At 39.3% G+C, this 16702-nt stretch overlaps 1 protein-coding gene across 19 annotated transcripts in view; it reads right to left on the reverse strand.

The window, feature by feature from the left end:
• AGTPBP1 (ATP/GTP binding protein 1) overlaps nt 1-15295 on the reverse strand; it is a 69083-nt gene extending 53788 nt beyond the window's left edge. The window contains exons 1-7 of one of the 19 annotated variants that reach the window (XM_015849221.1): nt 14604-14902; nt 11695-11748; nt 11306-11367; nt 10441-10570; nt 8252-8336; nt 6042-6112; nt 2843-2920 (exon numbers count right to left, since the gene is read on the reverse strand). In XM_015849221.1, the coding sequence (XP_015704707.1) occupies nt 2843-2920; nt 6042-6073 (110 nt within the window). In that variant the 5' untranslated portion in view covers nt 6074-6112; nt 8252-8336; nt 10441-10570; ... (1 more) ...; nt 11695-11748; nt 14604-14902. Of the gene's footprint in view, nt 1-2842; nt 2921-6041; nt 6113-8251; nt 8337-8547; nt 9260-10440; nt 10571-11305; nt 11368-11694; nt 11749-14603; nt 14920-14983; nt 15080-15146 lie in introns of those variants that run through there. The other 18 variants (XM_032441154.1, XM_015849222.1, XM_015849229.2 and 15 more) reach the window with 18 other exon arrangements.
• Between the last annotated feature and the right edge of the window lie 1407 nt (nt 15296-16702).

Genomic DNA, 16702 nt, shown 5'->3' on the forward strand with positions numbered 1-16702 from the left:
TTTTTTTATTTTTACCTTCATTTATATATTAACAGTAAGCATTATATCAAATACTGGATAAATAAAAACCAAATACCCACAATAACAACAACAAAAAAACCCAAACACTAAAAATGAGAGTCCCTGAAGTCCCATGTGAAGAGTACATAGAGCAGCAATTTCATTTCTATAGTTTATCTTGATTGGAAAACAAGCATAATTCCGCATGGAAGAGTTGCTCTAAAAGCCTCATGTTTGTTGTGCTCCATGACTTAAGAGGTAGGTGCTGGTGATATGGCAACAGCCTTTGAACATTCCCACCAATATTAGGTTACACTTTGTTGCTGTGGAACCAATGGCAACAGAGAGGCAGTCTGACACAGAAGTGCCTATGACGCAAAGGTAGGCAACAGGTGTAGGGAACATGGCATCCACTGACATTCATCAGTGTTTGCTGAACATCTTGTGGGTTGCTGAGACCAACTAGTGGATGTGAGTACACTGAAGAGGTGTCAGCAGCATCAGAAGCAAAATTAGCTGCTCCTGGCAGTTTCTATGACTAGCTTTCTCACAGGCTGGTGTTTCTGAAGTGAAGAAAAAGATTATCATTCATAAGTAAGCGAATATTCATTAGCTAAAGAAAAAGACTTCCATTTTAAGTTTAAAAAACAAAACAACAAAAAAAAAAAAACAATAAAAACAAAACAAAAACCTTCAGTAAGTCCCCAGATTTATAATCAGAGTTTGGATTTGTTTTGAACACAAAGAGTATTTTGGCCTGATATCACAACTTGCCTTGAAAATGAACTTCACATAAGAAATTATTTATAAAGACAGGTAGATCACACATAAAAATAAATATTTATAGTGCCCAAAATAAAGTCTCTCTAGATAATGTTTTCTCTCTTCTTCAGTTTCAGGCTTTAACAACTATTTAGAATAGTTTTCAGATTCACATTCCTTTAAGAAAGTAGTTGTTAGACAAACCTTTAACAGTTGAATTATAGTCATACAATTAAATAGAGGAAAATACTTGGAAGGAGAAACAAAAGTAACTTCACACATTTGTATGATTAAAATTCTGCAACAGACAACAATAAATCATGTTACACACACACTGTCCTGACTATCTGCAATGTAAGTATATAAGATTAACTTTATAAATGCAGTCAGTCAGTATCTCTTATAATTATGCAGAATTATTACTTCTTCATTTGTATTTTATATCTGTGAAAAGGCTTCACACAGCTACCACCTGTTAAAAAGATTAGTTCACATATGGACAAAGAAATGTTAAAATCAAGGTTAAAAAATAATAATTAAAATAAAATAAAATAAAATAAAATAAAATAAAATAAAATAAAATAAAATAAAATAAAATAAAATAAAATAAAATAAAATAAAATAAAATAANAAAATAAAATAAAATAAAATAAAATAAAATAAAATAAAATAAAATAAAATAAAATAAAATAAAATAAAATAAAATAAAATAAAATAAAATAAAATAGCAAAGGTCATGATGCTGCAAAAGCAAACCAGTAGTAGCTGCTGAGGAAAATCTTTCCAGAACTATTACTTTCCCACACTGGCATCTAAGTAAGCAGCATGATTTAAAAAGCCCTTCAGATTATAGCCAATATTTATAACTTTTTAAAGTCAGTAGCAAGGAGCAGCAAAATAATTACAAAGCTTAAATGAAAGTCATTTGCTAGACTTCAGTTTGTGAGTATTTTCTGATCTAAAATAAATGTTTTCCTCACATATCACATTATGTGTATGATTAAAGCATAATAACTTCCAGTTCTTTCTCACCATCCCATATCAGGCTGAACAGTAGCAACAAAGCAACAACAAAGCCTAAGCTTTGTTTTGTTTATTTCTACTCATCTGTTTATTTACTGAACTCAGAATACTCCAAAATTAACCCAGACCTTGTCAATCTGATATACAGACAGATTTCCAAAGGATGTTAACTTCACGAACTCCAAAATGAAACAAGAAAGCACCCAGCTAATTCAGAAAGAAGCTACAGCGGGCGGGTAAGGGAGGAAGGACAAGTAAGTAACTGCCACTTTGTTATATCATTACTCTAATAAGGAAAAACCTATAGTTTCCAAGTAGGAAACAACTGTGGACAGCAACAAAGTAAAAGAAAAGAAGAAACAGAAGCTGTTCAAAATATAAAATCAATTCAAAGAATTGAATTCTTCAAAGTAAATCTGATTTTTTACTCCTATGGCAAGCCAAAAAGCAGCACTTGGTATATGGAAGTAATACACCACCTAGAGACAGTTAGCACCTAATATAGTATTTTAATACTTAGCAAAAGCTTTAAGGGGGCTAGGAAAAGTAGATGATCCTCACTGCAGGCTACAACAACAATATAATTCCAACTATTTAGAGGTATAATCTTCTCCCAGGGCTAGAATTTCTAGTAAGAGCAGACAGTTCTAACAGTTTGAAAATTGTTTTAGGCTATTCATTTTGAAAGAAATCCTTGAGCAGAAATATAGCCAAACAGATTTCACATCTGGAGAACACCGAGTTAAGCGTTCTTGAAAATGGCAGCAGTCCTAGAGTCCATGCTCAAATATGAATCAAAGTCCTCGTCTAACCTATGACTGAATTTTCTCCTTAAAACAGGAACCAGACTCTTATTAAATTCTACACTAGTATACCTAGTGGTGTAAAATACTGCAACAGCTTTCAATGTATGTAAATGTATATAAACTGGAAGGATTGTAGGACACAACTTATGGTAGCCAGCTTGACTGACTGCACCTGCATACAGCATAGCTGTGACAACTCATTTGACCTGAGAACAAAACAAAAGCCTAATCTCTGGAAGTCTTTTGGGTACCTGAAATGTCTTCTCAAATAAGCAGTTTCTCTATTTAGGAAAGAGTTCTTCAAAATACAGGAATTCAGTGTTCTTAACCTAGCGGCAAGGTAAAACAAGGAAGTAAGAAACTGTCCTGTCAAACTAAATTTCAACTTTAGTTACTGACATTCCAGAATCTCACAAGAATACCCTTAACATTGCAGCCAGCCTTTCATAAGAAACCTGTTTTCCCCACCGTGTGAAGAACCTCTTTTTTTTTTCCTAACCTCACCCCTTATAAAACTTCCTTGTAAAACCACTCCAAAGTCACTGAGGCTTAGAGAGTTTCCACTATTTCTAGTTAGAAAGTCATGGCTACGGAGCACCAAAATAAGCTTTGTGAGGTCACTGACACTATGCTCAAGACCATGTTTGCTCTTCCTGACAGATATATGATCAACCTGTCCTTAACAGCCTGCAAAACAGTGACAGAATGACAAAGACAACTGTACTGTGATGCTTTGTAAACTTTAAAGTTTTGATCACTGCAGTTTAACCTTAGTATTCCTGTTCTTACGCACTATAAATAAGAACGTACTGTTCTTCATCTGTCCCAGTAATATTTCTCTCAAAATATAGTACCATGCACATATTTCCATCAAATAGTTAGAACCATTTTCTGCATTTCACAAAAGTACCTTGAAGTCATTTGGTCCTCTGGTATTTTTCAGATCTTTTGGGATACAAATTGACTGCAATTTTAAGAAGTATTCCTCTCTTTCAGTTCATTAGCTGAACCTCTGAGTATTTTTCATTCATTCATGACCAGATATAGAAAAAATAATAATAATAACATACCCAGAAAAACTCTGTACATTCTTTACTTTATGACAATGAATAACTGCTACCATTTCAGCCAGTGCTCTATTCTAGGATATTTAAATGGAGTAGCAGCCTTACCTACCTAATGGCAGTACCATACACAGTAGTGTTTAAAGCTTCATTAAAATAATATATACATAGTATTTAATGCCTCTATCCAGCTCATGGGAACACTTTCCCACAAGAAAGATGAGATAAATTCTCAAGACCATCTCAAAGCACACTCACCTGTTGAAAGTATCACCTGTTTTGTTAACTCTTCCAGAAGTGAACTGATCTACAGTTACTCGGTTCCTTCTCCCTCACTTCCACAAACAAAAGAACTACATTTGCTACATCCACCCTTCTGCACTTAGCCCAAATCCCATGAGTTTTTAAGTCAACAAGTAAGCTCTGGGACAGATCTAGGCAGCTTTTCTTTAAGCATCCTGAAATGAATTTTACCAGACATTTTTGATTGTATACACTGGAAACCTTTTCTCCAGTCCACATTCAAACATTGAGCTCAAAGTGCCTCTCATACCACCATGTTATTTACAGAAAGTAGGCATAAACAAACTTGCAGTCACATCAACTGTTTCCAAACATATGACTGTAAATAACAGGAGTTCTGTGAACTTCCCCTTCACTGATTAGGAAAGCCCTGGGTAGATACAGAGGAAGCAGTTACCCACACAGCAAAGATTAGAAGACTATAGGGGGTCAATACTTGAGAAAGAACTTCCTTAACAAGAAAACACCTTTTCAAAGAAAGTCCTCTCATTTCAGTGACATTTATTCCAGCCCAACCTCCATAATGTTTAAGCATTCCTACTGTGATTATGAAAAAGTACTAGATTCACAACTCTCCATTACCCACTGTGTAGTACTTTCACCAAACTACGCATAAAAACCTAAGTATCTGCTCAAAATGACATCCGTCACAGCTGTAATCAAATATCAGTATTTTTAGAACAGTTTTAGGCTACGCATCCTTAAGAAGTCCCCCAAAATAACACTCAAATTGAGGAAGTCAGTTTCCCAACTGTATTTACTTCCTCTGAAATTGCTGATTGCTGTTAGCCAACACATTTACATATCAGGAAGTTTTTCCCTTCTCTACAGCAAAGCCTTGTGCATTCCAGTATGCTATCTGCAGTAATCCCAGTGTGCCTGCAGAAAGCTGAATTGAAGTAGGTAGAATTCTCTCCCCCACCTCCCCCCCCCACTTCTTTTTTTAATCAATTCAAGCCATTTCCAAACCTAACTTTCCTTTCAACCATCTCCAGTTACCACTATCTTTAGAAAGATGATATTCTGGATTGGTTCATTGCTATCTCTGGAAACAATTAATCACTTTTTTGTGTGTATGACTTAGGGAAAAATTACTTTCAGTTACAGGTAAAGAAACTTTCATTTTAACACACTAACCAAAGGAAAAATTAAAATTAAAAACCAAAACACTTAAGTAGCCACTCCACAAAAATATATTTTTCTTTATATACTTGGTACATATTGGTCTTTAGCATCAAGCTGTTCCACTACTATAAGCAACAAAAGATAAGAGTAATCTAAATGTTTTCATTTAAATTGTTATATAACCCTCTTACATTTTAAATCCAGCCCAAGATACAAGATTTATCCAGAGTACAGCAAGTACTTCTCACAAATTCATTCACTCATTCACAAAAGAACTAGAATTTCAGAGGACTATAATTGAAACCAAAACAGCCTATTTTGCTGCACTGAGAATTTTTCTAAATCTTCGGTTCAAATGGTTTGATGAAATGAAGTGGTTCAACCTGTGCTATCTCAAGAAGAGAAAAAACCAAATGTCCCAAAACAGCTTCCTGATGTTGTCTAACTGTAACATGGCCTTCCACAGTTGATCACATAGCTTTTTAAAATATTTTTTAAGATGAGATATCACAAAAATAACAGACTCTTCTGTAATTTCATTTGCTTGTACTATTGGATTGTAGAATTGTTGTAGAACAACACTCCGTGACTTATCCATTAATTCCTTTTTTATGTTTCACCAGTACCTGCATGAAAGTATGAAATTAACTGAAATTTCTTTCAATGAAATAGAATGTATATTGACATACGTATGGATATATCTAAGAATAACTGCTGGAGCATTTTAAGTGTGAAAAACTATCCACTAAAAGTGAAGTTACTTCATGCTAAACAATGTAAGCTTCCTCAGAAGGAACATCTGGACGCAGTGCTCTGGATGTGATCCCATCAGGGGTGAGTAGAGAGGGAGGAGAACATCAACTCACTCTCATAAGAGACAAACAATATTTTATTTAACATAAAGATTGTTTCTTCACAAACCTCTAATGTCTTAATTCTGAGAAGTCACTAAACTCACCTTTTTTCAGATGATGTTTTTACTTTGTTCATATCGGAAATCTTATTCTTCAAATCACCATCTCCAATAGCCTAGAAGACAATAAACAATCACAAATTATCAATATCTACTGCTATTTACTGATGATATCAGAATATTGAATGCCTCTGCACTAGACACCCTAAGTTTATTTGCACTGATCACACTTCTTCACACAGACACAAGCTCTTCCTCTCTTCAATCTATTTAACATCACTTTTAAAATAATGTATTGTAAGTATGAACTGTAGTTTCACATTATAATTTAGTCCTAGTAAGCTCAGAGTTTGATTATAATAAAACAGAAATTGATGTCAAGAGATTTAACAGCCAGTATTATTATCTCCATAACTGTAAGTCATCAAAAAAAGCTTCTGCTGAAGCTAATATACGCACTTTAAAAAGCTTTCTGGATAATGTGAGATACCACAAAATACTTATTTCTCACTACTATTCCACACATCTAGAATAAAAAGGAATAGTGGTGCAGCAAGAAACATGAAGCGTTTGGTGTTCTTATTTAAGCAAGACCTGAATACATTTCTTGGACAGAAACCATACCGTGCTAAGGACTCAATTTTCCTATCCTTTTAAGGACATAGTGTCCTCAGGGTACACTGCTTCCTCAAACAGTGCCTCTGAGCAATTAAGGTTGCAGTCTATAGGACCATTAACTGAACCACAGTACTTCCATTTGAGGTCTAATATGAATAATAAATATTGTAACAACAACAAACCCAGAAACACAACACCAAAATCATAACGGTGTTCTCAAAGGGCACAGGGTTAGTTTTAAGACAGATGACAGGATAAAGAGAGGAAAAAGATATTCATATATATAGGTGGTGAAATGATCTTGCACTTATTCTCTTGGGAAATGGCAGCAAGAAATATGCACACCCCGTAGAAAATTTCTAAGACTTTTCAAAAGTCTTTGTTCAACATATATAATAACCAAGTTTTTATTACAGGAAAATTCCATTTGACAGATGCTAGAAGTCTAAAGCAGGTGCAGTATGAAGGAAGTTTGTTTCAAAGCTTAACTGAAAACAGAATCTTTGCTCAAAAACCAGGGAGCAATTGCTCAGTTTTTCAAAAATTCCAGCTTCATTCAATTGAACAGCTGTCCTGTATTAGTTCAAGTAACCTCCAGGTGCATGCTATCTTGACTTCCTTTAAAGAAAATGAGTAGTTAAAGGAGAATAGTTGTGTTCACCACAAAGCAGACAATATGACAAAAAATAAATTTGGTATTACTCAATCCAGACTGTAGGTCTTACTTGGGGAGAATATGTTAGATTCTTGAATTCAAGTAGCCAAGTGCTGTTTAGTTTGCAGTGCTGACCTGCTGTCAGGCAGATGATTAACAGTCTTATAATGCCAACAGTGTCTATATATTATACTGTGCTGAAATGCCTTACAAGTGGAGCCAGCAACACAGCTGAACTATCCTGAACTGCTAGGTCTTAATTTTCTTGACTCTAAATTCAACATAAAATACTAAACCTTATTCAGCACTAAGGTACAAACAGTCCAGGTCAAGCAGTTTAAAAACAAACAAACAAAAAAATTCCTACACACACATAGAAAAAGCAAAAAAGGGAGAAAAGAATGTACACACTACACAGCAGCAATCCAGAGGGTCAAGGAAAGTAACTAATTATCTCTCTAACATTCTACTATGTTGATGATAATGCAGGAAATCACACAGAGTTATTAAAACTTTATATGCTATGCTTAATTTGAATAAAGGATTCCGAGAAAGGTAAAGACAACAAGCACACAGGGCACAGCTAATGCCACTTGTCTACCAGTGATCGCATAGAAGTGAGTAAATTACCAGCAGTTATTGCACACTAGAAAGAGCAACCAAAATAAAATAAATAAATAAATAAATTTTTAAGAGGAGCAAACCAGAAGGGAGTAGAGGGTGATGAGTAGTTACATTTCAAGCTGATATACGCTGGATTCTGTGGAATCTCCCATTGTTATTTCATACTGTCTGTGCAACACTATCCCATGGCAAATTCCTCATAGTAAATTTCTTCAGGGAGGTAAAGTTCCAAATCAGAAGTTGCACTTACATAATGCAATACTAAGACATTAAATGGACTACAAGAAGTTAGACATTATTTCCACCTTACCCATTTCCTCCTAAAAGTAACAACATGCCTGATGTAACATGCACTCACCTTCCTCTCGAGTGAATTTTTCGTCACTGAGCCACCAACTCAGCTTCATTAATCTTCCCAGTCCTATGAAATCTATGGGTGAATCCTAAGCAAAAGGGCAGAGGATACACCCAGTACTTCTCATAAGTTTTCTCATAAGTTTCAGAATGTGCTGAAATGCAAGCGTAACACAGAACCCACATTCCTGCTTGTTAGACAAACCACAAAGCTATTATGTAACAGCGTTCCTCATTTTATGAAATTATTTTTTTCTGTTCAGAATAACAGCTAAATATCAGCAACCACTTCATTCACACCTTGCATCCAGGGAGTAGATGTACTGGGAGTGCCTTCTAGACTACTGAGACATGTAAGGACACCATCTACTTCAATGCTAAGTTGATTTCTACATTGGATGAACACCAAGACGCTCAGCATCTCCAAGACAGCAATAGCTCTGGTCAGACACTGGGACAGAATTCAAGGGAAATAAAACACAAGTTAGGTAGCAACATTGCTGAGAGGGAAAGGGAAATTAGTAAATCTGGCCCAGTGTTCTTGGTTGGGTATTAATTCCATTCCACTAGTACATATGACCTGACCTCAGAATTTCTGTGAGAAAACACAGAACAATGATGATTCAGTCACAGAATTCAGGTGTTTGTATCCTCCGTCATAAAAAAACCTCAAGCTCTCTTCTTCTTGTATGAATAAAGTAATTTACAGATTTAAGCTTTCCTCTGTTGGCTGCCAGGTTTGACAACTGCCCTCTCTCTATAATCTTCCAAGATCATACATCAAGGCTTGTCTTATTTGTTGTCCAAACCCTTCAAAAGGGACATCAGCTTTTTTCTTGGTCTTGCTCAGCCACGTTTGATACATGGAAAAAAAAAAAATGTTACTGATGCTTTTGTGATCCTAAATGCACTGGTTTTGGGGAAGTGGCACCTAAAACACTATCTGTTTCAAAAGAAAAAGAAGAAACAAAAAGAAGTCCCCTCATTAAAATCAGGTCATTCCCCTTGTTTGTTTTATATACTTCTTCATTTTCACACAAATATCAGGAATCAAAGAATGGTTTGACTTGGAAGGGACCTGTATGTTCACCTATTTCCAACTCCCTGCTATAGAGGCAGGGACACTTCCCTCTAGACCAGATTGCTCAAAGCCCCATCCACCCTGGCCTTGAATGTTTCCAGGAAGAGAATACTATAGTGCATTAGAAACCACCAAAACCATCAACTTTACCATCCACCATCAAAGAATGAAAGAACTGTAGGAACTGGAAAGGACCTCTGAAGGTCATCAAGTCCAACCTCCCCATTACAGCAGATTTCCTAGTAGGCATCCAGATGGGTCCTGGTATATGTAGATGTATATCTACAGAGAAGGAGACTTCACAACCTCTGTCACTCTCGCAGTGAAGAAGTTCCTCCCTGCCTTAGTATGGAACTTGCTATGCTACAGTTTCTACTGGCTGCCCCTTCTACTGTTGCTTGCATCAAGAGCCTGCCATAGACTTTGCTCCTGCATTTTAATGGTTTATAAACAGCAATGAGATCCCCACTCAGCCTTCTCACCCACAGATTGAATATTCTCAGGTCTCTCAGCCTTTCCTTATACAGAGGTGCTCCAGGCCCCTCATCATCTTTGTTACTCTCCACCAGACTGTTTCTAGGAGACCCGTGTCTTCTTTGAACTGGAGAGCTGAAGTACTTAGGGCCTGAAAGGTAGGCCCCTAAACCAAAGTAAATCCTAATACATACACATATGCACAGTCACAGAGGTTTTCTTACATCTTCTTTAAGACTCTGATACTTAAATCAACAAATCAACACATATTTCATAAGAAAACTTTCTAAGTGCTCTGAAAAGTTATTCTAAAATAAAACTGAAGATAACAAACTCAGTGCAGTAACATACACGCCTTACCTGTACCATTAAACCTAATTCAAGCCTTACACTAACTTTTGAGAAAGCTAAAATGCATGATCACAATTGTACAGTCTATACAAGTCAGTACTAAGCATTTTTACCACCATTTTCTTAACATAAGATCTGAAAAATCTGCAAGTATTACATAGAGTAACCTCAAATCTAAAGCTCAAAATGTTTAGTTTATGCAATAGCAGTCCTGCTTTCTTATTTCAGATTTCTTCCCCCCATTCTTTGCCACTAAAACTTGAAGATTTTGGTACATACATACCTACCAGTACACACATTCTAGTGGTAACCAAAGCGAGTAGTACTGGTCAACTGGAGCAAAGCAACTGCCACAAAAACAGACATGCTGAGAAGTGACACATGTAAAACATGCCAGATGAAGCCAATGCCTGAACCCTGTGGAAGATGAAAAAGCCGCAAAGCTTTCATGCTAGAGTCCTGTTATTAAAACTCTCTTTTAGAGATGTTTGCCACTGACATTGGAAGACATTTTGAGTCTATATAAGCTAAAGTCATATACACTGGTTGTCCAAAACATTTTAACATAGTGACGCTGTTCACAGAATTAAAAACAATAAGATATCTTTTAATTTTCTTAAAGAGAGAGTCCTTAAAAAATACTTCTGAAATTAACCCTATTTAATACTATGACTTTCCTGCAAAATACTCTGAAATTACATTCTCAAGACAGTTCACTAGCTCTCTTTATCATATCAACTGGAAAATAAAAAATGAGAATAGATATGCACAGCTTACTGATATCCTTCAGTTTGCTCTTCTTACAAGATATTTAGTTTTCTGTATTTCCTTTCACCAGAAACTCTTTCTCTTAACAAATTTATCTCATATTTTAAGAGAGGCCTATTTTTCATTGAGCCAGCTCAGTATTTCAGAAATGCATTTTATCACAATAGATGAGTTGTAACTATCAGATTTCAAATCAAATGAGAAGATAAAACAAAGCTAAAATTCCAATATGTAAATTTAGCTAATTAAGTCTGTAAAATCTTTAGAAATATTTACCTCTACATACACTTCCATGTTTTGCTCTGCATTTAAAAATAGGTGCATACTATCTTTAAGATAAGCGCAACAAGTGCAAAGCAAACAAATTATTTCTTTGCTACTTACCACACAATTGAAGCAAGCAGCTGAGCAAAATCACTGTAGATGTTACAATCAAAAAGAAAAACCTAATATGTGAAAGATGCAACAAAGAATACAAATTTCAGAGGACAAAACAATGTCAAATAACAGTAATATATATAAAAAACAAACAAAAAATGTGAAATAAGAAACAATGTAATGATCTAGAAATTTGTAAATGCAAGGCAGCAAAAAGTTGTGAAGTCAGAGCTCTACTAAAATCTGCTGATGGCTCAGATGATTGATTGTACCCTTAAGTGTGCTTCCAAAAGACAGTCCTACCACTCACGTAAGGGCATGCAACCTCCCCCTTTCCCCCAGTAGAGCTTAAAACAGAAGCAAATTGGCTTTTGATAGCACAGCATTTCACATACCACAAAGTCTCAGAAGCTGTTTGTGGATCAAAATATTCCTTCCTTTCCAAGACCCTGAAAAAGTATGTTTGAACAGAACTTCAAATAAAGATCAGCTACAGACTTTTCCTTGTACACAGTGCTATAAATATTTATATTAGGAAACAAAGTCAGCTGATTAGTTTACCCACTGCTGCATTATAACAAAGTGCTGACTTTCCGACGTGACTAGATAAACTGCAGTATATACTCGGACATTCAAAACAACACGCACTAAGCTCCACAAGAGACTGAAGCAGCAAAGCTCTGTGCAGCAGCTTGCCAACCATGTCATGTAGCTTATTACCACCAGCTATAAAAAACAATTCTGATATATGCTGTCTAAAAAGCTGTAAATATCTAAGTCATCTCCCTTTAAAAAAAAATCAACAATCAAAACCAACACACAAAGTCACTCAGCAGGAAAAGAGCAAAATAAGAAAACTACGCTTAGTTTCTTGCATAGGAAGACACTCCTAGAAAGTTACCGGCACCCGATATCCCCATACTCCTTAAGACATGAGGAACTTGTCATCGTCATGCTCAGAGTATCATGTTCAAAACTTGCTTGATTTAAGTTGACAGAAATATTGCAAAAGTCAGCTGCTTCTCGCACAGATAACCTAACCCCTTCATCAGGCAGAAAGTGAATGGTATAGGGCCAGGGGGGAGAGCTGGAAGCAGTAAAAATAGCCAGAAGGAGAAGGACTATCATGGAAGAAACTAAACACTTCCCTCCACCAAGTCCTGAACAAGAACTGGAAACACCAGCAATTTTCCTGATTTCTTGGCGATGCCTCAACAGCGCATTGCTACACCTCAGAGGTGCCTGCCAATGTCAAACTCAGTGTCCAGCCCTCTGAGCTGCTGTCAGAGCAGCTCAGGTAGGTCTACAAAGATATCAAGCATTCACACTTGTTATTTCACCATAATAGCTCACCCATAGCTGAGCTATGGGAAATGGTCAAGCCTTTGAAACCCAATGGAGAAGGGAAAAAAATGAAAAACAGTAAAAAGCAACCAATGGCTCTATATTGCAGACTTGTAAACTGAAACATACTTCCAGATCTTTACCTTTTAAGATGATTCTGTTCATTATTTAGCAGAAACAAAATCATGTCACAACCCATAAAAATTTCAGCAGCCATTCCCAGAAATCTGATTTGTACCACTTGGCCTGTTAACTGTAGGTGAAAATGTTACAATTTTATAAAGCCTCCCCTCCAGTACATGCAATACTGGACACCACTTCTCCAAAATCATAGGATTTTTTAAACATTCAGCAGAACTCTCACATGTTTCTCGCAATGTATTATGCTTTTGGGATAACACCTTCAGAACTCATCTCCACAGCTATTGCAAAAGAAAGTAAGCACCTTCATCCACAACTTTCAGCCTTTCTGTGCAGAGCTGTTTCAAAACTGCATCAGTCATGCTGAATTGTCCCTGTATCCAGGACACACACACACTGAGCAGCTCATAATCTCCTTGATGCTTAGCACAGGATATCAGACAGTAAAGCTGAGCATAGTAGAAGGGCTTGAAAACAGGCCCAGAGACACACTGCCATTACAAATCCCTCCTAAGCACTGTCACAAGCAGCTGCCTTGCTCAGCACTCACACAAGAAACTTGACTTCCTCTCTAAGTTCCTTAAGGAGTTTAGATGCTTCTGTTACTGCAGTCATTACTCCAGAGCATGATTTGAATAGCACTCAGCTCCTTCAAACATTAGCAATCCATATCACAGGGGCAACCTCTTAAGAGCAAGGAGCTCACAGATAGTGGAAACTTGAGAAAACTTTCAACTTATGCATGTCAAGAGCAAAAGAGCAGGTGGCTACCAGACACATTCAGGAGAGTACAACCATGCCCAGAACCTGCCTCTCATCATGAGGCATGCTGCTGACAACTTCTTGGGCGAATGCATGCTGAACATCTTCTCTAGGCTGAAACGCAAACACAGAATGAAACAGTAAGATGCTCTACCAGCCCGGAGGGCTTCAACCCTCCCTGAGGCCTCCCTGCTCTAGTTGGAGCTTCTTAGGCTCGATTTTGGAAAGCTGGTCTCTGCAGGGGTAAATTAACTGTAATGAAAGTTAGCCAAATGCTTGCTACCACCTTCTACCAAGACAATGGTGGGGTTTTTTTGTTTGCTTGTTGTTTTTTTTTTTTGTCAAACCACATCACGTGGAAGACAATTTTTAAATTCCTCAGATTGGACAACCTCAGCACGAGTACTGCCCCCTGTGGGTGTCACATAACACAATAACCCACACTGAGTACTCCTTACTCAGCCATCCTCCCCTTGCTTTTTGGAAGAATAAAAATAAAGCTAAAAAAAAAAAAAAAAAAAAAAAAAGTTCTTAACTGATATAAAAATAAACTCACAACAGTGAGATATAAGAAATGGAACGCTGAAAGTTTGTTCTGCTGAAATAGGGGTATGTGACAAAACGCCCCTGATGTTAAATAGCAAAGTCTGCAGAAAAGGACACTGCCTTGCTACTCCACCAGGGACCCAAACATCAATAAGAGAACCTAGCACAGACCTGCATTTGCTCATAAGCAATAAGTAGATGCTGAAGTGCTGTGGCACCCTCGGGGCCTCCTGATCGACAGAACAGTGGCCGCGCTGTTACCGTGCCCTGTCACTGCGCGGTAGCGACACGCAGCGCTGCGCAGCCAGCCTCAGCAGCAGGAGGCCTTCCATGCAGCATAGCGTAACTTGCACGCCGCTGGTCTATCGGAGCATCGCTGCCGGGAAACAATCCTAACTGGTCGCTGACTTCTTCGAAACGGACCCACATACACACACAAAGCCTGTGCTAAAACAGCCCTATCTAAAAGTTTCAGAGTGTTTTTTCCCCAGAAAGGTAAGCAGAATCTCACCTCTGCCCCAAGGTACGACGCCGAACTTACAGCTGGCGGTGACAGGTTCACTCACGTGTCTGAAATAACATCCGGCACTGAGAAAAAAAACCGTTTCCCCACGCAACGCGCTTCTCACTGCTTAGCTTCTCTCCGAAGCACTTGCAACGACACCTGCAGCATACAGCTATGCCAAATTCCCACGAGCGGTAAAAAGAAGCAAAGCAGCGCACGAAGGAAGAAGCAGCCGCGGCTCCGCGCCGTGCCCACACCGGCTCACGCAGCGCTGACCGGGCTGGGCCGGGCCGGGCGGAGCCCGGGCCCAGCCCAGTCACACCCGCACTGCCCGCCGCCCTGGGCAGACCAGCGAAGCTGTGCGGAGAGCCGACCACAGCACCTACCGCGGGGGAGGCGGTTTTCGTAGGCGGCGCGCATCACTAGATTCCAGGCGCTGCAGTGCCAGGCGGGCCCCACAACCCCATTCCGCTTCTGCCGCGGCCCCGGCCCCTCCCCGCAGAGCGCGGCTGCCCCGCCCGGCCCCCGCGGCCCGCCCAGGGGCTTCACCTTGGCCGTGGCGGGACGCGGGCGAGGCGGCAGAGCGTGCCCCTCACCCCGCAGCACCGAAGCAGGGGCGCAGGCCACGCCCCGCTGGTCTCATCCGCGCGGCAGCAGGAACCTGCCGGCACACAGAGCGTCACGGACACGCCCGCCGCGCCCCGGCGCTGCGCAGGCGCCCCAGCCGGGGACCTGCGACGGCCTGCGCGGCCACCGGCGCTACTCGGGGTGGAAGGGTCCCTTCGCCTTCCGCAGCGATATCCTCGCCCACGCCGCCGGCGCGGGCCCTCCCTGCAGGCTCTGGGGCGTCGCGGTCGCAGCCAGCCGGCGAGAGGGAGCGGGCCGACTCAGGCGGCTGCACGAACCGGGAGGCGTGTGAGAATCATATGGCTGCAGACCAGTGTGACAAGTCGTGTGGATTAGCCTCTCCCGTGGCGGCCCTGTAGCGTCACACAGTCCGTTCTCACATGAGCCATCCCTGCCTCGGCCCGAACGCACTGGCACACCCCGTTTTTCGTGGGAGGTACGTGCTCGCAGCTGCAGGTGGAACAGAGATCCCTACTACCCAGTGTGCTGAGGAAGCACCGAATCACCAAAAAACAAAGAAGAAAAAAACAAAACAAAACAAAAAAACCCCTCATATTAGAGATTTGTAAAAGTCCAAAACAAAGAAAAGATTTTATAGCAAATTGACCTCTGTGGTACTCAGGTCTGAGCCACTCAGCTCACTGATAACTTCTGTAAGTCAGCAGTGTGGCTCCTTGACACACTCCCATCCGTAACAACCAAGAGATAACATTTCACAAAGTTCCTCAATTGGAGGAAGGAAATGTTTAAGAATGGTGAAGGTCTAGAAGACTCACAAATGAGAAGCCTTTTAGTTAAGGCTGATAAATCAAAATCTGTTCCAAAACTCATTTATACTAGTAATTATAGGTAATAGTTCCAACGAGGGCATGAACCCTAATAGAAATATGCAACACCCGTTTCCCAATAACACTGTGTAACTACGGAGCTACCTATCCTGCTTCTCACACAGCAAAATGTATATTTTAAATTCTACATGCTTTTATGATTCTTGCTTTTCAAAATGCAGATGCCTTATCCATCTCGCTATAGTAACTGCAACCACTGCCTTACGTGCTGTGGTTTGTCTTAAACCCCAAGGACTGCACCAAAGATTTTCAAGACTTTGTCACTGACAAACAGCTACACATTTTTGGCTGACAGTTGTCACCTCTTCCTAGGAGCTGATCCACCTGAAGAACAGTTCACAGTTACTGCTTGTTAATGCTTTAGTGGTATGGTGTTATGGTATTAAATTGTGATTACCATCCATGCAGCAATCCACATATGATCTGTGTAGGGAACATATACAGCTATACCTTCTGAACACAGAACAAAGCTGCTTCAGTGACATGTCAGTGGAAATTTGATAGTTGAGACCAGGAACCACTTCTGCACACTTGTGATAGAGCGCAGGTAGATTCCAGCCCTCCTGCATGGCTCTGGTAAAATAAAGTGTTTGCCTGGCTGTTAGTGTCAGCCAATTTCTGCCCATCTGA

Source organism: Coturnix japonica, chromosome Z (genome assembly GCF_001577835.2).
Source record: "Coturnix japonica isolate 7356 chromosome Z, Coturnix japonica 2.1, whole genome shotgun sequence".
Taxonomy (NCBI): domain Eukaryota; kingdom Metazoa; phylum Chordata; class Aves; order Galliformes; family Phasianidae; genus Coturnix; species Coturnix japonica.